The sequence below is a fragment of the Hippocampus zosterae genome, chromosome 3 (assembly GCF_025434085.1).
Source record: "Hippocampus zosterae strain Florida chromosome 3, ASM2543408v3, whole genome shotgun sequence".
In the NCBI taxonomy this organism is placed as follows: Eukaryota; Metazoa; Chordata; class Actinopteri; order Syngnathiformes; family Syngnathidae; genus Hippocampus; species Hippocampus zosterae.
The window spans coordinates 7,183,896-7,197,100 of NC_067453.1; the positions used below are offsets into that span (position 1 = coordinate 7,183,896).

The 13,205-nt window shown below is 42.9% G+C and overlaps 2 protein-coding genes across 3 annotated transcripts in view; one reads left to right on the forward strand and one right to left on the reverse strand.

Moving 5' to 3' along the window:
• Positions 1-12,221, forward strand: fanci (FA complementation group I). 2 transcript variants are annotated; one of them, XM_052060812.1, is made up of 37 exons: positions 1-204; positions 307-379; positions 558-688; positions 906-1,059; positions 1,155-1,212; positions 1,412-1,453; positions 1,547-1,670; positions 1,747-1,832; positions 1,918-2,050; positions 2,142-2,219; positions 2,312-2,451; positions 2,994-3,174; positions 3,261-3,348; positions 3,883-4,013; positions 4,095-4,165; positions 4,308-4,422; positions 4,720-4,842; positions 5,926-5,994; positions 6,101-6,202; positions 6,390-6,584; positions 6,769-6,890; positions 6,968-7,129; positions 7,301-7,480; positions 8,144-8,310; positions 8,387-8,457; positions 8,690-8,806; positions 8,881-8,932; positions 9,002-9,129; positions 9,355-9,420; positions 9,501-9,597; positions 9,712-9,896; positions 10,470-10,526; positions 10,616-10,675; positions 10,778-10,846; positions 11,464-11,559; positions 11,657-11,758; positions 11,837-12,221. In XM_052060812.1, the coding sequence occupies exons 1-37, from the start codon at positions 112-114 to the stop codon at positions 11,897-11,899; spliced, it is 3,981 nt and encodes a 1,326-aa protein (XP_051916772.1). In that variant the 5' UTR covers positions 1-111; the 3' UTR covers positions 11,900-12,221. The 2 variants fall into 2 exon arrangements, with proteins under 2 accessions (XP_051916772.1, XP_051916770.1); XM_052060810.1 differs by having other exon boundaries at positions 11,657-12,221.
• Positions 11,924-13,205, reverse strand: part of polg (polymerase (DNA directed), gamma) — a 17,749-nt gene continuing 16,467 nt past the window's right edge. Inside the window, exons 21-23 of the mRNA XM_052060824.1 lie at positions 12,811-13,019; positions 12,564-12,724; positions 11,924-12,075 (exon numbers count right to left, since the gene is read on the reverse strand). Coding sequence (XP_051916784.1) covers positions 11,972-12,075; positions 12,564-12,724; positions 12,811-13,019 — 474 coding nt within the window. The 3' untranslated portion in view covers positions 11,924-11,971. The remainder of the gene's footprint in view (positions 12,076-12,563; positions 12,725-12,810; positions 13,020-13,205) is intronic.

Consider the following 13,205-nt stretch of genomic DNA (forward strand, 5'->3'; position numbering starts at 1 on the left):
TGCTCGTTGCTGGCGGGAAATATGCTGCTGCAAAGATCCTGTGGTGGGGGACTGTTGTTGACGTTTTTCTGTTGCTGTGTGTCTGCCTGATCTTTTCACTTTTCTTCTACCATGAAGGCTGAAATTGAAAGAATTATTTCATTATCAGATGGCGACAGTTCTGGAGAGCTTCAAAAATACTTGTCCTCCCTCTCTGAAAGCAAGGTAACCAGCATTGACGTGGTAACGCATAACAAGTTGCACCCTTCGTTCTCATGCCCACCTGGTTAGTCGGAAATGTAAACGACTCACTTCTTTGTTTTGAAGCTGACTACGTTAATTACCAGTAGTGCACTCAAGGGGAAAACGATTGGCAAAATTATTAAAGCCGTCTTCAAAGGTAAGAGCTTTGTTTTTGTTTGCGAATTCTTGTTCAATATGTAATTACTCTTTACCACGTTCTTGCCATGAACCTGTTTCTGGAACCTAGTGTGACCTAATTTACATGTTTTCACATGTTGCCATTTAAATGAGAATCGCTCTCGGATAAAAAATATGTTGACTTCTTTTTATTTTAGGCTCGCCACCGGGATCTAGTGAAGGTTCAAAACGCAGACTGTTGCTTTACCAACACTGCATCCCTCTCTGTGAGTCTGGTGACCTCCAAAGTGAAGTGGCAGCTGATATTATTGGACTGCTCATGTTAGAGGTACAAAAGCACAATGCACCTATTGCTCACTACCCTGTCCCCCACCCCGCAGGCAGGGGCCTTACAGTATTTGAAATGTGGAAGATTCTCTGTTGAAGGACAGCAATAAGTGAAGGTTTTAATTTCTTAGCAGTTATTCATTCATTCATTAATTCAGACACTCACTCTTGTACATGTTTTTTCTATTTCTTATTTTGTTTGTGTTGTGTAAATGCAGACACACACTTTGGTTGGACCCTCGCTTGCAAAACTAGCAGATCTATTCATTGAAGAAATCAAGGCAGGAAAAATAGGCAATGGCAAATCTTTGGAGCTATTTCCAACTGTACTTACGGCTATAACAGCTTGTGAAACATTTTCATACAGCAAAGGTTAGTACAAATAGTGGATGAAAATTGTAATAAACTGTACACAAACTTTTTCCCACTCAAAATATGTTTTCTGTCATTTCTTTTTTTAACCACAGGTGAGCTCAGTGGTGAGCAATACAAGAAACAGCTGATCAACAGCCTTTGCGCTAGCAGGTGATCTAATATAATAATAGCTCATGCTCCCAGCCATGAAAAAAAAAGAATTCATTATCATTTTATTATCCCGATCAACTCTGTGCATCAACATGTGAAGAAACAATGGCCATTTGATTCAATCACCTAAAACTAGTAAAGACTGAATAGTCATTTCCAAAGAGGAATAAACTCACTATTGTTTGCATTTATCCTGCAGATGGGACTCACAATGTGTTATCCACCTGGCCAAGATGTTCAGGTAACCTATTTGGTGTTTTTGTCCAAGTGATATTTGGCAACATTTTCAAAGTCGTGCTCTGACCCTTTCGAGGTTTTGTCTGCTTCACTTTAGGGATGTGCCCCTGTCACTGGATGAGTTGCGGTTCGTGGTGGAGAAAGTGCTGCGTATGTTCAGCAAGCTCGACCTGCAGGAAATTCCGCCACTTGTTTATCAGTTGCTCTTGTTATCTGCAAAGGTAGAAGGGTGAGAGACAGGCATGTATTGTAAACAAGTCCTCCAATCAGTCTAAATGGCTGCGCTACACTTTTTAGGGTTGCAAGAAACAGGTGCTCGATGGAATCGTTCATTATTTTAAGCAGCAAGACCTTCACCAGCAAGAGGAGCAGAAACATGGAGAGTGGGTTATTTAAACATTGCAAGTTGCACTGTCCATATGAAACCATTATTGGCTGTCCTCACACTTCCTCTGTTCTCTCTGTCAGGAACTCAGATTTAGAAGTTCAGTCCATTCCGCAGGGCCAGCTAAGACACGTGGAGGGCACTGTTATCCTCCACATTGTTTTTGCTGTGAGGCTCAACCATGAACTTGGGAGAGAATTCCTGAAAAGCATCAAAGTACCTAATGTCACAACAGTCATTTCAGAACATGGTTACACAGTCTAATTCATGCATTTCCTGGATGCCATAAATCATTCCCTTCCAACAGGCTTCATATGGGGACCTTTGCCCTTTCAGCGTTGCCCTATTGCTCTCTGTTGCACAGATCCAGCGCTGCGAGGAACAGGTCGGGAGTGGCCGAGATGCTCCTCCTTTAGCTTCATTTGTCTCCTGGCTGCTTATTCATGACTGGCCCCCACTGTTCTTTGTATTCGATAGGTGTTTGAACTTTTCAAGGGGGCAATTCTCAAGAGCTTGAAAGATGTGCAGCTGCTGCAGGGGTCCAAGTTCCTGCAGGACCTCCTGCCTCGTGGTCACTGTAGCATCGCTGAGATGATTTTGGACACGGTGAAAAGCAGGTGTGAGCAGTTACATGTCATGAGTTCATTATATTTGTACATGCAACAATCAACATTACACTCTACGAAACGGCTTGCTGTTCAGAAAATGTTTGTAGAGCTGAATTATGTAATAATCTGTTCCTAGGTCTTTCTTTTTATAAACTGTACAGGCGATGTCGTCATTCATGTCTTTGATGGTGGGCTAGAAATCTGGTGTTGGATGGGCAAAGAAAGCACTCCAGTCTTTTTGTTAACTTAGGCACATTGTACAAGCGACCCAGAAATAGATATGTTTGTAATATTGAACAACCTCCCACGTGTTTGTGTGAATTTTTAGACTGTTTCCAAATGGTATGACGTTTGAACTTAAATGCCACTGAATGTCCTTGTGGTTTGTGGCACTCGATGTGTCTTTTCTGGCCATACTCTGGCCACTCAGAGCTTGATCGTGTGTTTTTGTGTATTCTAACTTGGTCGTGAGCAATCACACTTCTGCTATGTTCACATGGAGTATAAAAATAGTTTCTTGTGGAAAAAAATGCCTGGATCCTTTTGTGCAGTGTCTTTGGATGGGATCATGTGACCCAGGGCCTGGTGCAGCTGGGTTTCTTTCTAATGGATACATTCGGACCAAAACCCAGACCATTTGGAAAGACCATAGAAGGTTCTGCTGCTGTGGCCCGGACTCCTTCTCAGCTGGCATGTAAGCTTGGAGGTCAGGTGCTCCTCCAGGGCTTCAAGGTAACATTGAGTTGTTTTGTAATACGGTATCTGCACTTGTTGACTCTACTCTACTGTCTTACTGCAATTTGTTTTTGTTCTGTTAGATGCATGAGGCAATAAGAGGCGAGATACTGGACCAAGTTTTGAATCGGCTGGTCACAAAGACTGCCTCACCTGTCAATCATTTTTTAGGTAATACAATGTACAATCACTTTCGACATCATTATGTTGGCTTAAACACCGTCCGATCCAATACGGTACCAAAATATAATCAAAAGTCAACATCGCTATCTTTTGTAAAAGCAGTTTAAAAAAAATACAGCTCTTGCGTTGAATCTCAGTAAATTGTGTAAGTGCTCATAACATTGTGGCTGGTAAGTGTACCTTATACAGGGGAAGTCACATGAAAAGGGCTCACGTAACTCCTGTCACGGCTCACCTGTTCTCTGGGGTTGAGCCCTGAGCAACAACTGTGATGTCATCTTTGGTCAACAGCAAGCTGCAAAATGGCCGCCCCTGGAGATGGATTAAAAACTGTTTTGATTTTGCTGCTTAATTCCTTACTCTCAAACGCAATATTAATCAGAGTACCATGTTTAGAGGAACATTCATATTAAAATAGTAAAGAGAATGTTTGACTTGACTTCCCTTTTAAATGAAAATGTGCTGTATAGTGACAAGAAATATATTTTGATGACACTGTAACTCCAGTTTCTGTGTCCTCAGACCTCTTCTCAGACATTGTAACCTCGGCTCCAATGATGTTGCTGGAATCATCCTCCAAAGTTACAGAGACATTTGACCACCTGTCATACCTTCCCCTGCCCACTGTGCAGGGATTGCTAAAAGCTGTCCAGGTACTGAAAACACAGAGCAGGCGCTCACATACGCACATCATGAGAAACATGCGGAAATTGTTTTCACTGTTTGACTTACAGCCTCTGCTGAAAGTCAGCATGTCTATGAAAGATGCCTTGATTCTGGTTCTCCGCAAGGCCATGTTTTCAAGGTATACGGATTGTTCCACATTCCCCAATGTGTTTTGTTGCCAATTTGAGCCGAGGTCAGCATATTTGTGCATTGTGGTGGCTCCATATCTGAATGAGCATCTTGATATCCTCATTTAAAGATCTGTTCTGATTCTTTGTCAGCCAACTGGATGGACGAAAGTCAGCTGTAACTGGCTTCTTGTTGCTGCTGAAGAACTTCAAAGTGCTGGGCAGCCTGGCCTCCAGCCAGTGCAGCCAGACAATCTCCTCCAGCCAGGTAGGTAGTTACTTAATAGAGTATGGAACACAGCAGGGGCTTCATTCAGGTTCATACTAGTGCCTGAAATTGTTGGAAGCGCTTGACTTATGTTGCAAAGTTTTCAAGGGCTGCGAAGATGGCCGAATTCTGCAGTAACACACATATTATTAGGAGAAAAGAAAAATGCATGTCTACTTTAAAGTATGTGAAGATTGGATTGGATTCTTATAAAAGAGAAGCGGAATCCAGTCAAGTCCCACATTTGGTGTATGACTTGTGACAGATGCTCAACTGTCTTCCTGTAAACCCAACCAGATCCAAGTGGATGTTCATTCCCGTTATAATGCTGCCGCCAACGAGGCCTTCTGTCTGGAGATCTTGAGCAGCCTGCGTCGTTGCCTTGGCCAGCAGGCTGATGTGCGTCTCATGCTCTATGAGGTTTGTGCTGTTTTTCTAAGCCTCGTATTCAATTCACGTTATTTTCTAGACATTTTGCTAGGGCTATGCGGAGATGCAGATTTGATTATCTGAGCGTGGTGATATTGCATTGTCGGGATGTAATGATTCACTCAAGCCCGGATTCGATGTTCCATTTTCCGTTCTAATTTCAGTTTGATCCGACAAAATGATTGTCTTAGCAGTGTTTTGTTAGTGCCAGAACTAAATACAAAAATAATGAGATGCATTGTTATATCTCTATTGCATTGACGTAACTGCAAATCAAATTACCCGTGACTCGTTCTAGCGAGGGCCTGCTGACCGAGTGGTTAGCGCGTTGACCTCACAGTGCAAAGGCCGTGGGTTCGATCCCGGCTCCGGCCTTCCTGCTTGGAGTGTGCATATTTTCCTCCCGTGGGGTTTTCTCCAGGTACTCTGGTTTCCTCCCGCATTTCAAAAACATGCATGGCAGGCTGATTGAACACTCTAAATCAGGGGTGTCTAAGTAATTTTTGTCGCGGGCCACTTTTGAGTTGCGTCTTCCCTCGGAGGGCCGTTATCACAGTGAAACCACAAAAATCTTTAATCGCATTATTACTTGCAAGGGTCACAAAAGTATTGCATAATCTCAACAAAATGTTTTACACATGATAATTTGACATTTTCAGTATTTTTGTTTAGCAAGGATCATGCAAGTTGACACACATGATTTCTTTCGGGGGGCTACATAAAATAATGTGGCGGGCCGGATCTGGCCCACTGGCCTTGAGTTTGACACCGGTGCTCTAAATTGTCCCGTGGAGTGAGTGTGAGCACGGATGATTGTTTGTCTATGTGTGGCCTGCGATTGGATGGCAACCAGTTCAGGGTGTCCCCCGCCGACTGCCTGAAGACAGCTGGGATAGGCACCAGCACTCCCCGCGACCTTTGTGAGGATAAAGCGGATCAGAAAATGGATGGATGGATAGTTCTAGTGACCCTTGATATGGGACAAGCTGAAAGTCACAACAACATATTACATTGCAATCTAGTTTAAGAAGATTCATGTGATGTCCCTTTTTTATGTGTTGTGTTGTTATTCAGGGCTTCTATGATGTTCTTTGTCGGAACTCCCAACTTGCAAGCTCCATCATGCAGACACTTTTCTCACAGGTGTGAATGTCTCCTACTATTTGTCCACAATGACCTTCTTGTCATGTTACATGCATTGTAGATTAAGAAAACAAACAAAAAACCCCATTTGTGGTTTGTTTCCTAGTTGCGGAGGTACTACGAACCCGAACAAGATCTCTTGCCCCCAGTGAAACTGCAGCCCTGCATCACAGCTAGTGGAGAACAAATCCACCTTCAGGAGCCTCTAGTACTGTTGATTTTTACTGACACTGATTTGTTGTTTTTGATTTGCTTTAGGTCATAACTTCACGCTGACCTATGTTCTTCTGGATAATGGACAACTCATCAAAGTCTTGTTGAAATCTTACTCCGGAGTGGACCACGTAATTTCTGACATGTATCCGCTATGTGTTGTAAACACTTTTCTATCTCAGGCCCACCTGGTATCCTGCACTGTACACTGCCTTTTGTGGCTTACAAATATGCGGCGATCAGCCAAAATCGGTGCTTATGACGGTGATGATAACGAAGACGAGGATGAGGATGAGGGATATCAATCCGAACTGCACGTTATTCTAGAGAGCATCACAAAACGCATGATCAAAAGTGAAATGGAAGACTTTGAACTGGTACGCACACTGCACACGTACTGATAAATTCCAATAAATCAACTGCGGCGCTATCAGATTTTAAGCTATAAATGAAAATTTTGATCAGAAACCAAAGTGACGATCGAAAACCAGAGTCGGTTGAATGTACTTGACACAAGCCCATTCTTCCCAGTTATTGGCAACCGTCATTGTGTTTCATCAGGACAAGTCAGCAGAATTCTCCACTGTATCCAGTGTTGGTGTGAAGAATAATATCTACGCTGTGCTCTTGATAGGACTCTACGAGGTCCTCTTGGAGTACAACTTTGTCAAAGGCAATTACAGGTACAAAGTATTTGTCACTTCCTGTATTGTGTGTGATGGCGAATTTCATATTTAGAAACTTTGCATGACACTTTCAGTAAAAGTGCCTTTGAGGAGTTAGTGGAACTGTTCAACCGCTACTACAAGCTGTGTGAGATCCTGAGGGAGAAATCCGGAAAAGGTCGGCAGGCCTCAAACAAAATTCCTCGGAGTTTACTCTCAATGGGCTTCATATCAACTCTCGTCACTGCGCTCTTTCGGTAAGTATGCTCAGTATGTACTCTTGTGAATGTTTTCCTCGCTCATGGTCAACCAACCTTTTTGAAAGTGAGAGTTAATTCTTGGGTCCTGATAAAAAAATAACTACAGCGAGGACGTTGAAACATAGTGTCCTTTGCAAGGTGATCAAGATACAATATTGTGGTTTCCAGAGACAGCTCTCAGAGCAGAGAGGAGGCGCTCACCGTGTTGCGCTCCCGTGGAGAATTTGTACATTATGCGCTCTGCGTGGCTGTGCAGAAGATCCAGCAGCTGGAAGATACTGGAGTTACAGACGGCCCGGATGGCCAAAGTTCAGACTCGACTTTCCGCTTCCTGTGTGAAATGACAAGGTAGGAATCGTTTAACTGCGGGGTTATAATAGCTTTGGATTTGGCATCATTGTTTGTGAGTCGCCGCTTGGAATTGAAATGGATTTCCATGAGACAGGAGAAGTGAACCAATCTCCTTTTTCGTCAATGGATGCTACAGCTTCTTGTTGACTTTGAAACTTAGCTTGTAGCCGACGTGTGCACATTTTGAGCATGACGTCTCTGATCCACTGGTTAAAGGACACTTTGATTTTCTTCTCTTTCATCTCAAACCGCTTCAAACAACAAAGCGTGTGTCGGAAAAGTGGTTGACTGAACGACTGTCCGTGTTTTATGTTATGTGTTGTGTTTATTATTTTACTTTATGTTAACTGTTTTGTAAAGCGCTTTGTTACAGCTGCCGCTGTTGTGAAAGCGCTATATAAATCGGCATGTATTGTATGTATTGTATTGTATTGTATTTATTTCATTTTGACAGTTACGCAGTAGTTTGAAATAGTTTGCTTCATAGTTTAGTTTTTTTATTAGATCTAGTATGAGATTAGTTTCCCCCCCCCCCAATTTTAGTTTACGTATTATTATTGTAGCTATTTTGTAAATTTTCGTTAAACCTATAATCTTGATTCAGCGAACATGTGTTTTGACATTTGTGCACACATCTGTGACGTAACGGGCATTTTACAGTGTGCTGATGTGGCGGTATACCAACGTCCCCAGTGCAACGGATGATGCTGGGAAGAAAGAAAAGCGGTCCAGTCTGTCACAATTGAGCCTGGAGGGCCTTCTTGGGGTATTCACGGCATGCCAGCAGCGCTATCCTGACAAGATGACCAAGCTTCTCTCATCCATTGGTTTGACTTGTCGAAATAAAACCCACTCACGTTGAATAAAGTGTAGACGGTAATTCCATTGTGTTCTATCTTCTAGATAACTCGGACGACATTGCTGAGCCAGAAGATTGTGAACAGATGAAATACCGTTACATCCGTCAATTTCAGGTCCTTGTTTGTACTCTGCATGCTTGCCTTAGTTTTCTTGGCGCACTTGAGCTCCTCCCCAGCATTCCAAAAACAGTTAATTGAAGAGTCAAATTGTCCATAGCTGTGAATGTGAGCCTGAATGTTTGGCTTTACACCTACTGGCCGAAGACGCAGTATAGATGATGAACGGCTAGATGTATTGTTCGGTCATCACCGCTCATTATGCATTGTACTTGCTCTTTGTCAACAGAGAGCGCTGTTTGCCCAGTTGAGTCGAGGAGAGGAGGAATTTAACAGCAAAGAAGCTCAACTATTGGTCAACATTTTGAGCGTGCTTTCACTCCAGCTAAATCCCTCCTCTCTGCAAGTACGTATGCAATCATGAAATGATCGTATCACAACTACATACTAGTTCTGCTGACATCCGCATCAAATAAACAGTTTGCTCAGATGATCACATGGACGGTGAAAATCTGCAAGGAGACCAGCTTTGGTCAGTGAATGCCAGCGAGCATCATTGGTTGGTTTTGATTGGTTGACTAAAACATGTCCTTGTGTTTAGAGGACTCAGCTTTGTCCAAGGGGCTTCTCTCACTTCTCTTCAGCCTGCATGTTCTTTTTAAGAGCCCTGCCAGCTTGTTGCTGGAACTCTGTCAGGACATCCATAGCCACCTCGGAGATATTGATCAGGTATGTTATCAAATTATGTGAGTTGCTGTTACCGAGCTGAAATGCTGGAGAGAATTTGTTCTAAAGCGTGGCCGACGTAGCGGCAATGAGAACATTGCACATCATCATTATTTACGAGATTCTCCAGTTTATCCATGACTCCAAATGAGTACAAGAGGGATAGAAAACGGATGGATACACAGCATCATTACCAGCTTTGTTTTATCTTGTTGTTTTTCTTACCAGGATGTGGAGGTCGAAAAGCAGTCGCACTTTGCTATTGTCAACATGAAAACAGCAATGACAGCAGCAGTAAGTGGTTTCCTTTTTTCCCCCCAAGTTATGAAGTCACTTATCACAATAGTCATTATATTTGTACTCTCTAACTCCAGCTGCAGGTCCTGTCTCAAGCGGACAAGGTGCTAGATGAAGTGGACTGGCTAATTGGCACAAAGAAAAGCCAGATGGCCATTGACAAATCATGCCCTGGTCGGGAAAGTTTTACACTGATGCTCACTTGCATGAAGTTTCGAGGTTTAAGGGTGGACGTGTTCTTCTGTGTGCCAACAATGATTGGGGCTCTGTTATGTTTCTGACAAGTAGAAGAGGCCACGCAGACTACAGGCCAGCAGGACCCTACAGAGAAAGCAGTGACATTGCAGCTTGGAACACTTCTGACTGCACTCAATGAGTTGGTCCAGACCGCGTTGCAGCTCGGAACTTGCACCATCACATTGCTCAAAGTTCTGAGTCGCACTTACGCCATCCTCACCACGCTCGTTAAATATGTGTGTATCTGTTCTACTTATTGTTAGGGTTGCAAATTTCCTGGGAATTTGCCAATGTTAGAAACTTTCCATGGGAATTAATGGGAATGAAGCAGGAAGCTCCTAAATTGAAGGCTCACTCCAAATGGAGAACTAAACAAATACAATTCATGCAAATATGGTGGTACCTTGACTTAGGTATGAGCCGTCGTTTAGTTGATTTTATTTTTCTGAATAACCTTTTCTTTTTTGAGGCCATTTGTGTTGTGAGTAAAAATCCGAGGAACAGGCATGCTTCAGATTGGGTGCCGTTAATGTGAAAAAATAAATGCTGCAAATAAGGAACTGTAATGCTCCCTCATGTGGACTAGGACAGCTATGTATTTTTTATTGTCTGTTTATGACCAAATGTTTCAGGCTGAATATGATACGTTTCTATTGATTTACCTGCAATTCTCAGTTAATTCCCATTTTAAAAAACAAGGTTTCAATTTGGATACTTCCACAATTCCCAATCTTAATTTTTTATATATAGTTCAGTCCTAGATGTGCCTTACCCAGTTTGATATAAATGTATTCTTTTCACATTTTTAGTACATTCAAGTTTGTGCCAGTCAGAGTGGTAAATTGCCTTCCCGCATTGAGAAGCTGGTGAGTCTTGGCAACAATCTTGGGAGATTTGCACTACACATGATGTGATGCTCAAATTTAATGTAATTTTATTTTTTGCCACAATGCAGGTCAAACTCTCTGGCTCCCATCTGACTCCACAATGCTATTTCTTCATCACATATGTTCAGGTGCAAACGGGTTCAAGTTTTCAAAAAAAGTCCATGCATAGTTTGGACACCAGCCGTGATTTGAAATGACATACCGTAAAGGTTCCCATTGTTCCTCTGCAGGGTGGAGAGCTGAGTGTTGGAGGTGCAGACAAGAAGAAAAAGAAGAACGAGGTGAACACTGCTGCCACTGTAAGGACCTTCCTTGTATTTATTTGCTTTTAGTAATGGGCTAAATCATTCACTTCCGCTAGTCAAGTGAGCTCAACCTTATCCAAGTAGACTTAAGTGCACCATCAACTCCGAATCATGTGATGAATTTGTCTTTCAGTGTCCTATTAAGGACAATAATGATGCCCCACTGCCCTTAGGAATGTAGTTGTGCCTGACATTTGGCCTGAGTGGATAATAGTTACTCAACTTTCCACAGCTGATCGACGTCAGCCTGGTCCTCTCCAAACTGCAAAGTAATTGAGAGAATCAACAATACAATTTTCTATTCTGCTTATTTCCAGGGGCCCTCCCAACCCCCAGTTGAAAAATTAGTTATTAAAAAAAAGGCCCTTCCCGACTAGTCATTAGCATGTGTCATTGGCAAAAAATGCGACAGCACCTCACCTCCCACCCCCAAACGGCGAGGTGTTCTTCATGATGAAGCCAAGCATTTGGTAGGATGCGCCCACCCATCCCATCAAGATATCATGGTGCATTTGATCATATTTTAATTTTAAAAAAGGGCGTATAAACTGTACAGTGTACATTTCAAAAGAAAAATTTAAGTGAATACACCCGTCTTGCTTTCTGGGTAGGCAAAACTTCTGCGTCAGACAAAGGCCATTCCCGACTTGATCTTCAGCATTGAACAGTATGAGAAATACGTCATCGCACTCTCAAAGAAGTCAAAGGTACATGTGAATGTCTGTTGTTTGAAATGTCAGGGGCGGGGAGAGTAAAAAGAAAAAGAAAAAAAAACCTAATTTCAATGGCATCTGCTTCATCCAGGTCAATCTGATGCAATACATGAAACTGAGCACCTCGAGAGATTTCCGTATCAATGCTGCTTCTCTCGACGCGGCCCTGCAGGAGCAGGACGACACTGTGGAGGTAAGCGTCATCTGCACTCGAGGAGGATCAATCTGTCCAGGTGTGATTTCAGCATTTGCATTTGTTTCTGTGCCTTAGGTTGAGTCACAAGCTGTGGAAGAGACTCAAGAACCCAAACTGAAGAAAAAACGGAAACATTGAGCTGCTCACGTTGGTTACACACATCTCCTGCTTGCATGTTGATGAGCTTCCAGGCAGTTCTCCATTTTGGGTTCACATGTTACGAGTGTCCTTGGCCTGGTCCATAAGATTTTGTCTTCCTTTACTGATGGAGCCTTTGGTGATGTCCATTATTTGGTAGATGTCCAAGGCTTCACCTGAAAGCACATCTTGTGTGTTTATCTGTTTTCACGTCTTGTTTAATTTAATTATGAAGAAACACTATATTTAGCATGTCTTGAATTTCTGAACGCTTTTGTATAGGTTCTCCTATGGCTGACATTAAAACTGCACCATACTGCATCATGGGTGTTACGTGATCAATTTGTACTTCTGTAACTTCTATTAAGTTCATGATTGATATAACTGTGAGCTTTGTTCACGACTTATTCATTGTAATGAGATCCAAGACGAGAGTACTGTATCAAAAAGACAACCTTCACAAAGATAGTAGTCATCTATTTTCATTGCCAGTCGGTGAATTATTATTCATTTTATAATTTTATTGATAATATCATTCTCTCAATATGTACAGTATGTATGACCTCACCCAGCAACATGACCGCACTCTGCTAGAATGGCTGACAGTTTGCAGCACTCAATACTGAAAATCATTGTCAGTAGGTGTATTTGGTTTTAGGCTCACCAGGAGGAAGGCCGTATTTTTGTTCCACACCCATTGGGTTGGAGGGGGTGACGCAGTCCATTGTGACCTCTTTCCTCAGACACGTGTCGATGTCAACCGCACTGAAGAAAGCGACGGACTGTGGAAGGTCCCGCATGCCTAATGCATGTGCAAACATACTCCTGCGGGAGACAGAAGCAGCACACAGAACACTGAAGTCCATGTCCAATTTAGTTTCCACAAAGGGCTACCCCATCTGTGAACAGACCTGGCAAGAAGGTTGGTGATCTGCAATGCGAGCGCTGCTCGGTATCGGTCTTCGGTGCGGACGAGGTAGCGCACCTCGTCGTGGATGCTGATGCAGAAGCGGCCGTCGATGTCGTGCTCCTCGAAGAGCCACCTCATCGCCACGAGCATCAGATGAAGGTAATCCACTGCCGAGCTCTGGACCACCCAGTTCACCCTGCTGGTGATGAACTGACACAAGGAAAACCTGGCATAAATGTGACATCTCACATGTGAACTTCCCTCATCACTTTCACTTTTTTTTATTTTTAAATTAAACAATGAGCTCCCCTCCGTGAGCCGTCACCTTACCGTGGTGGAGGGGTTTGCGTGTTCCAATGATCCTAGGAGCTAAGTTGTCTGGGGCTTTATGCCCCT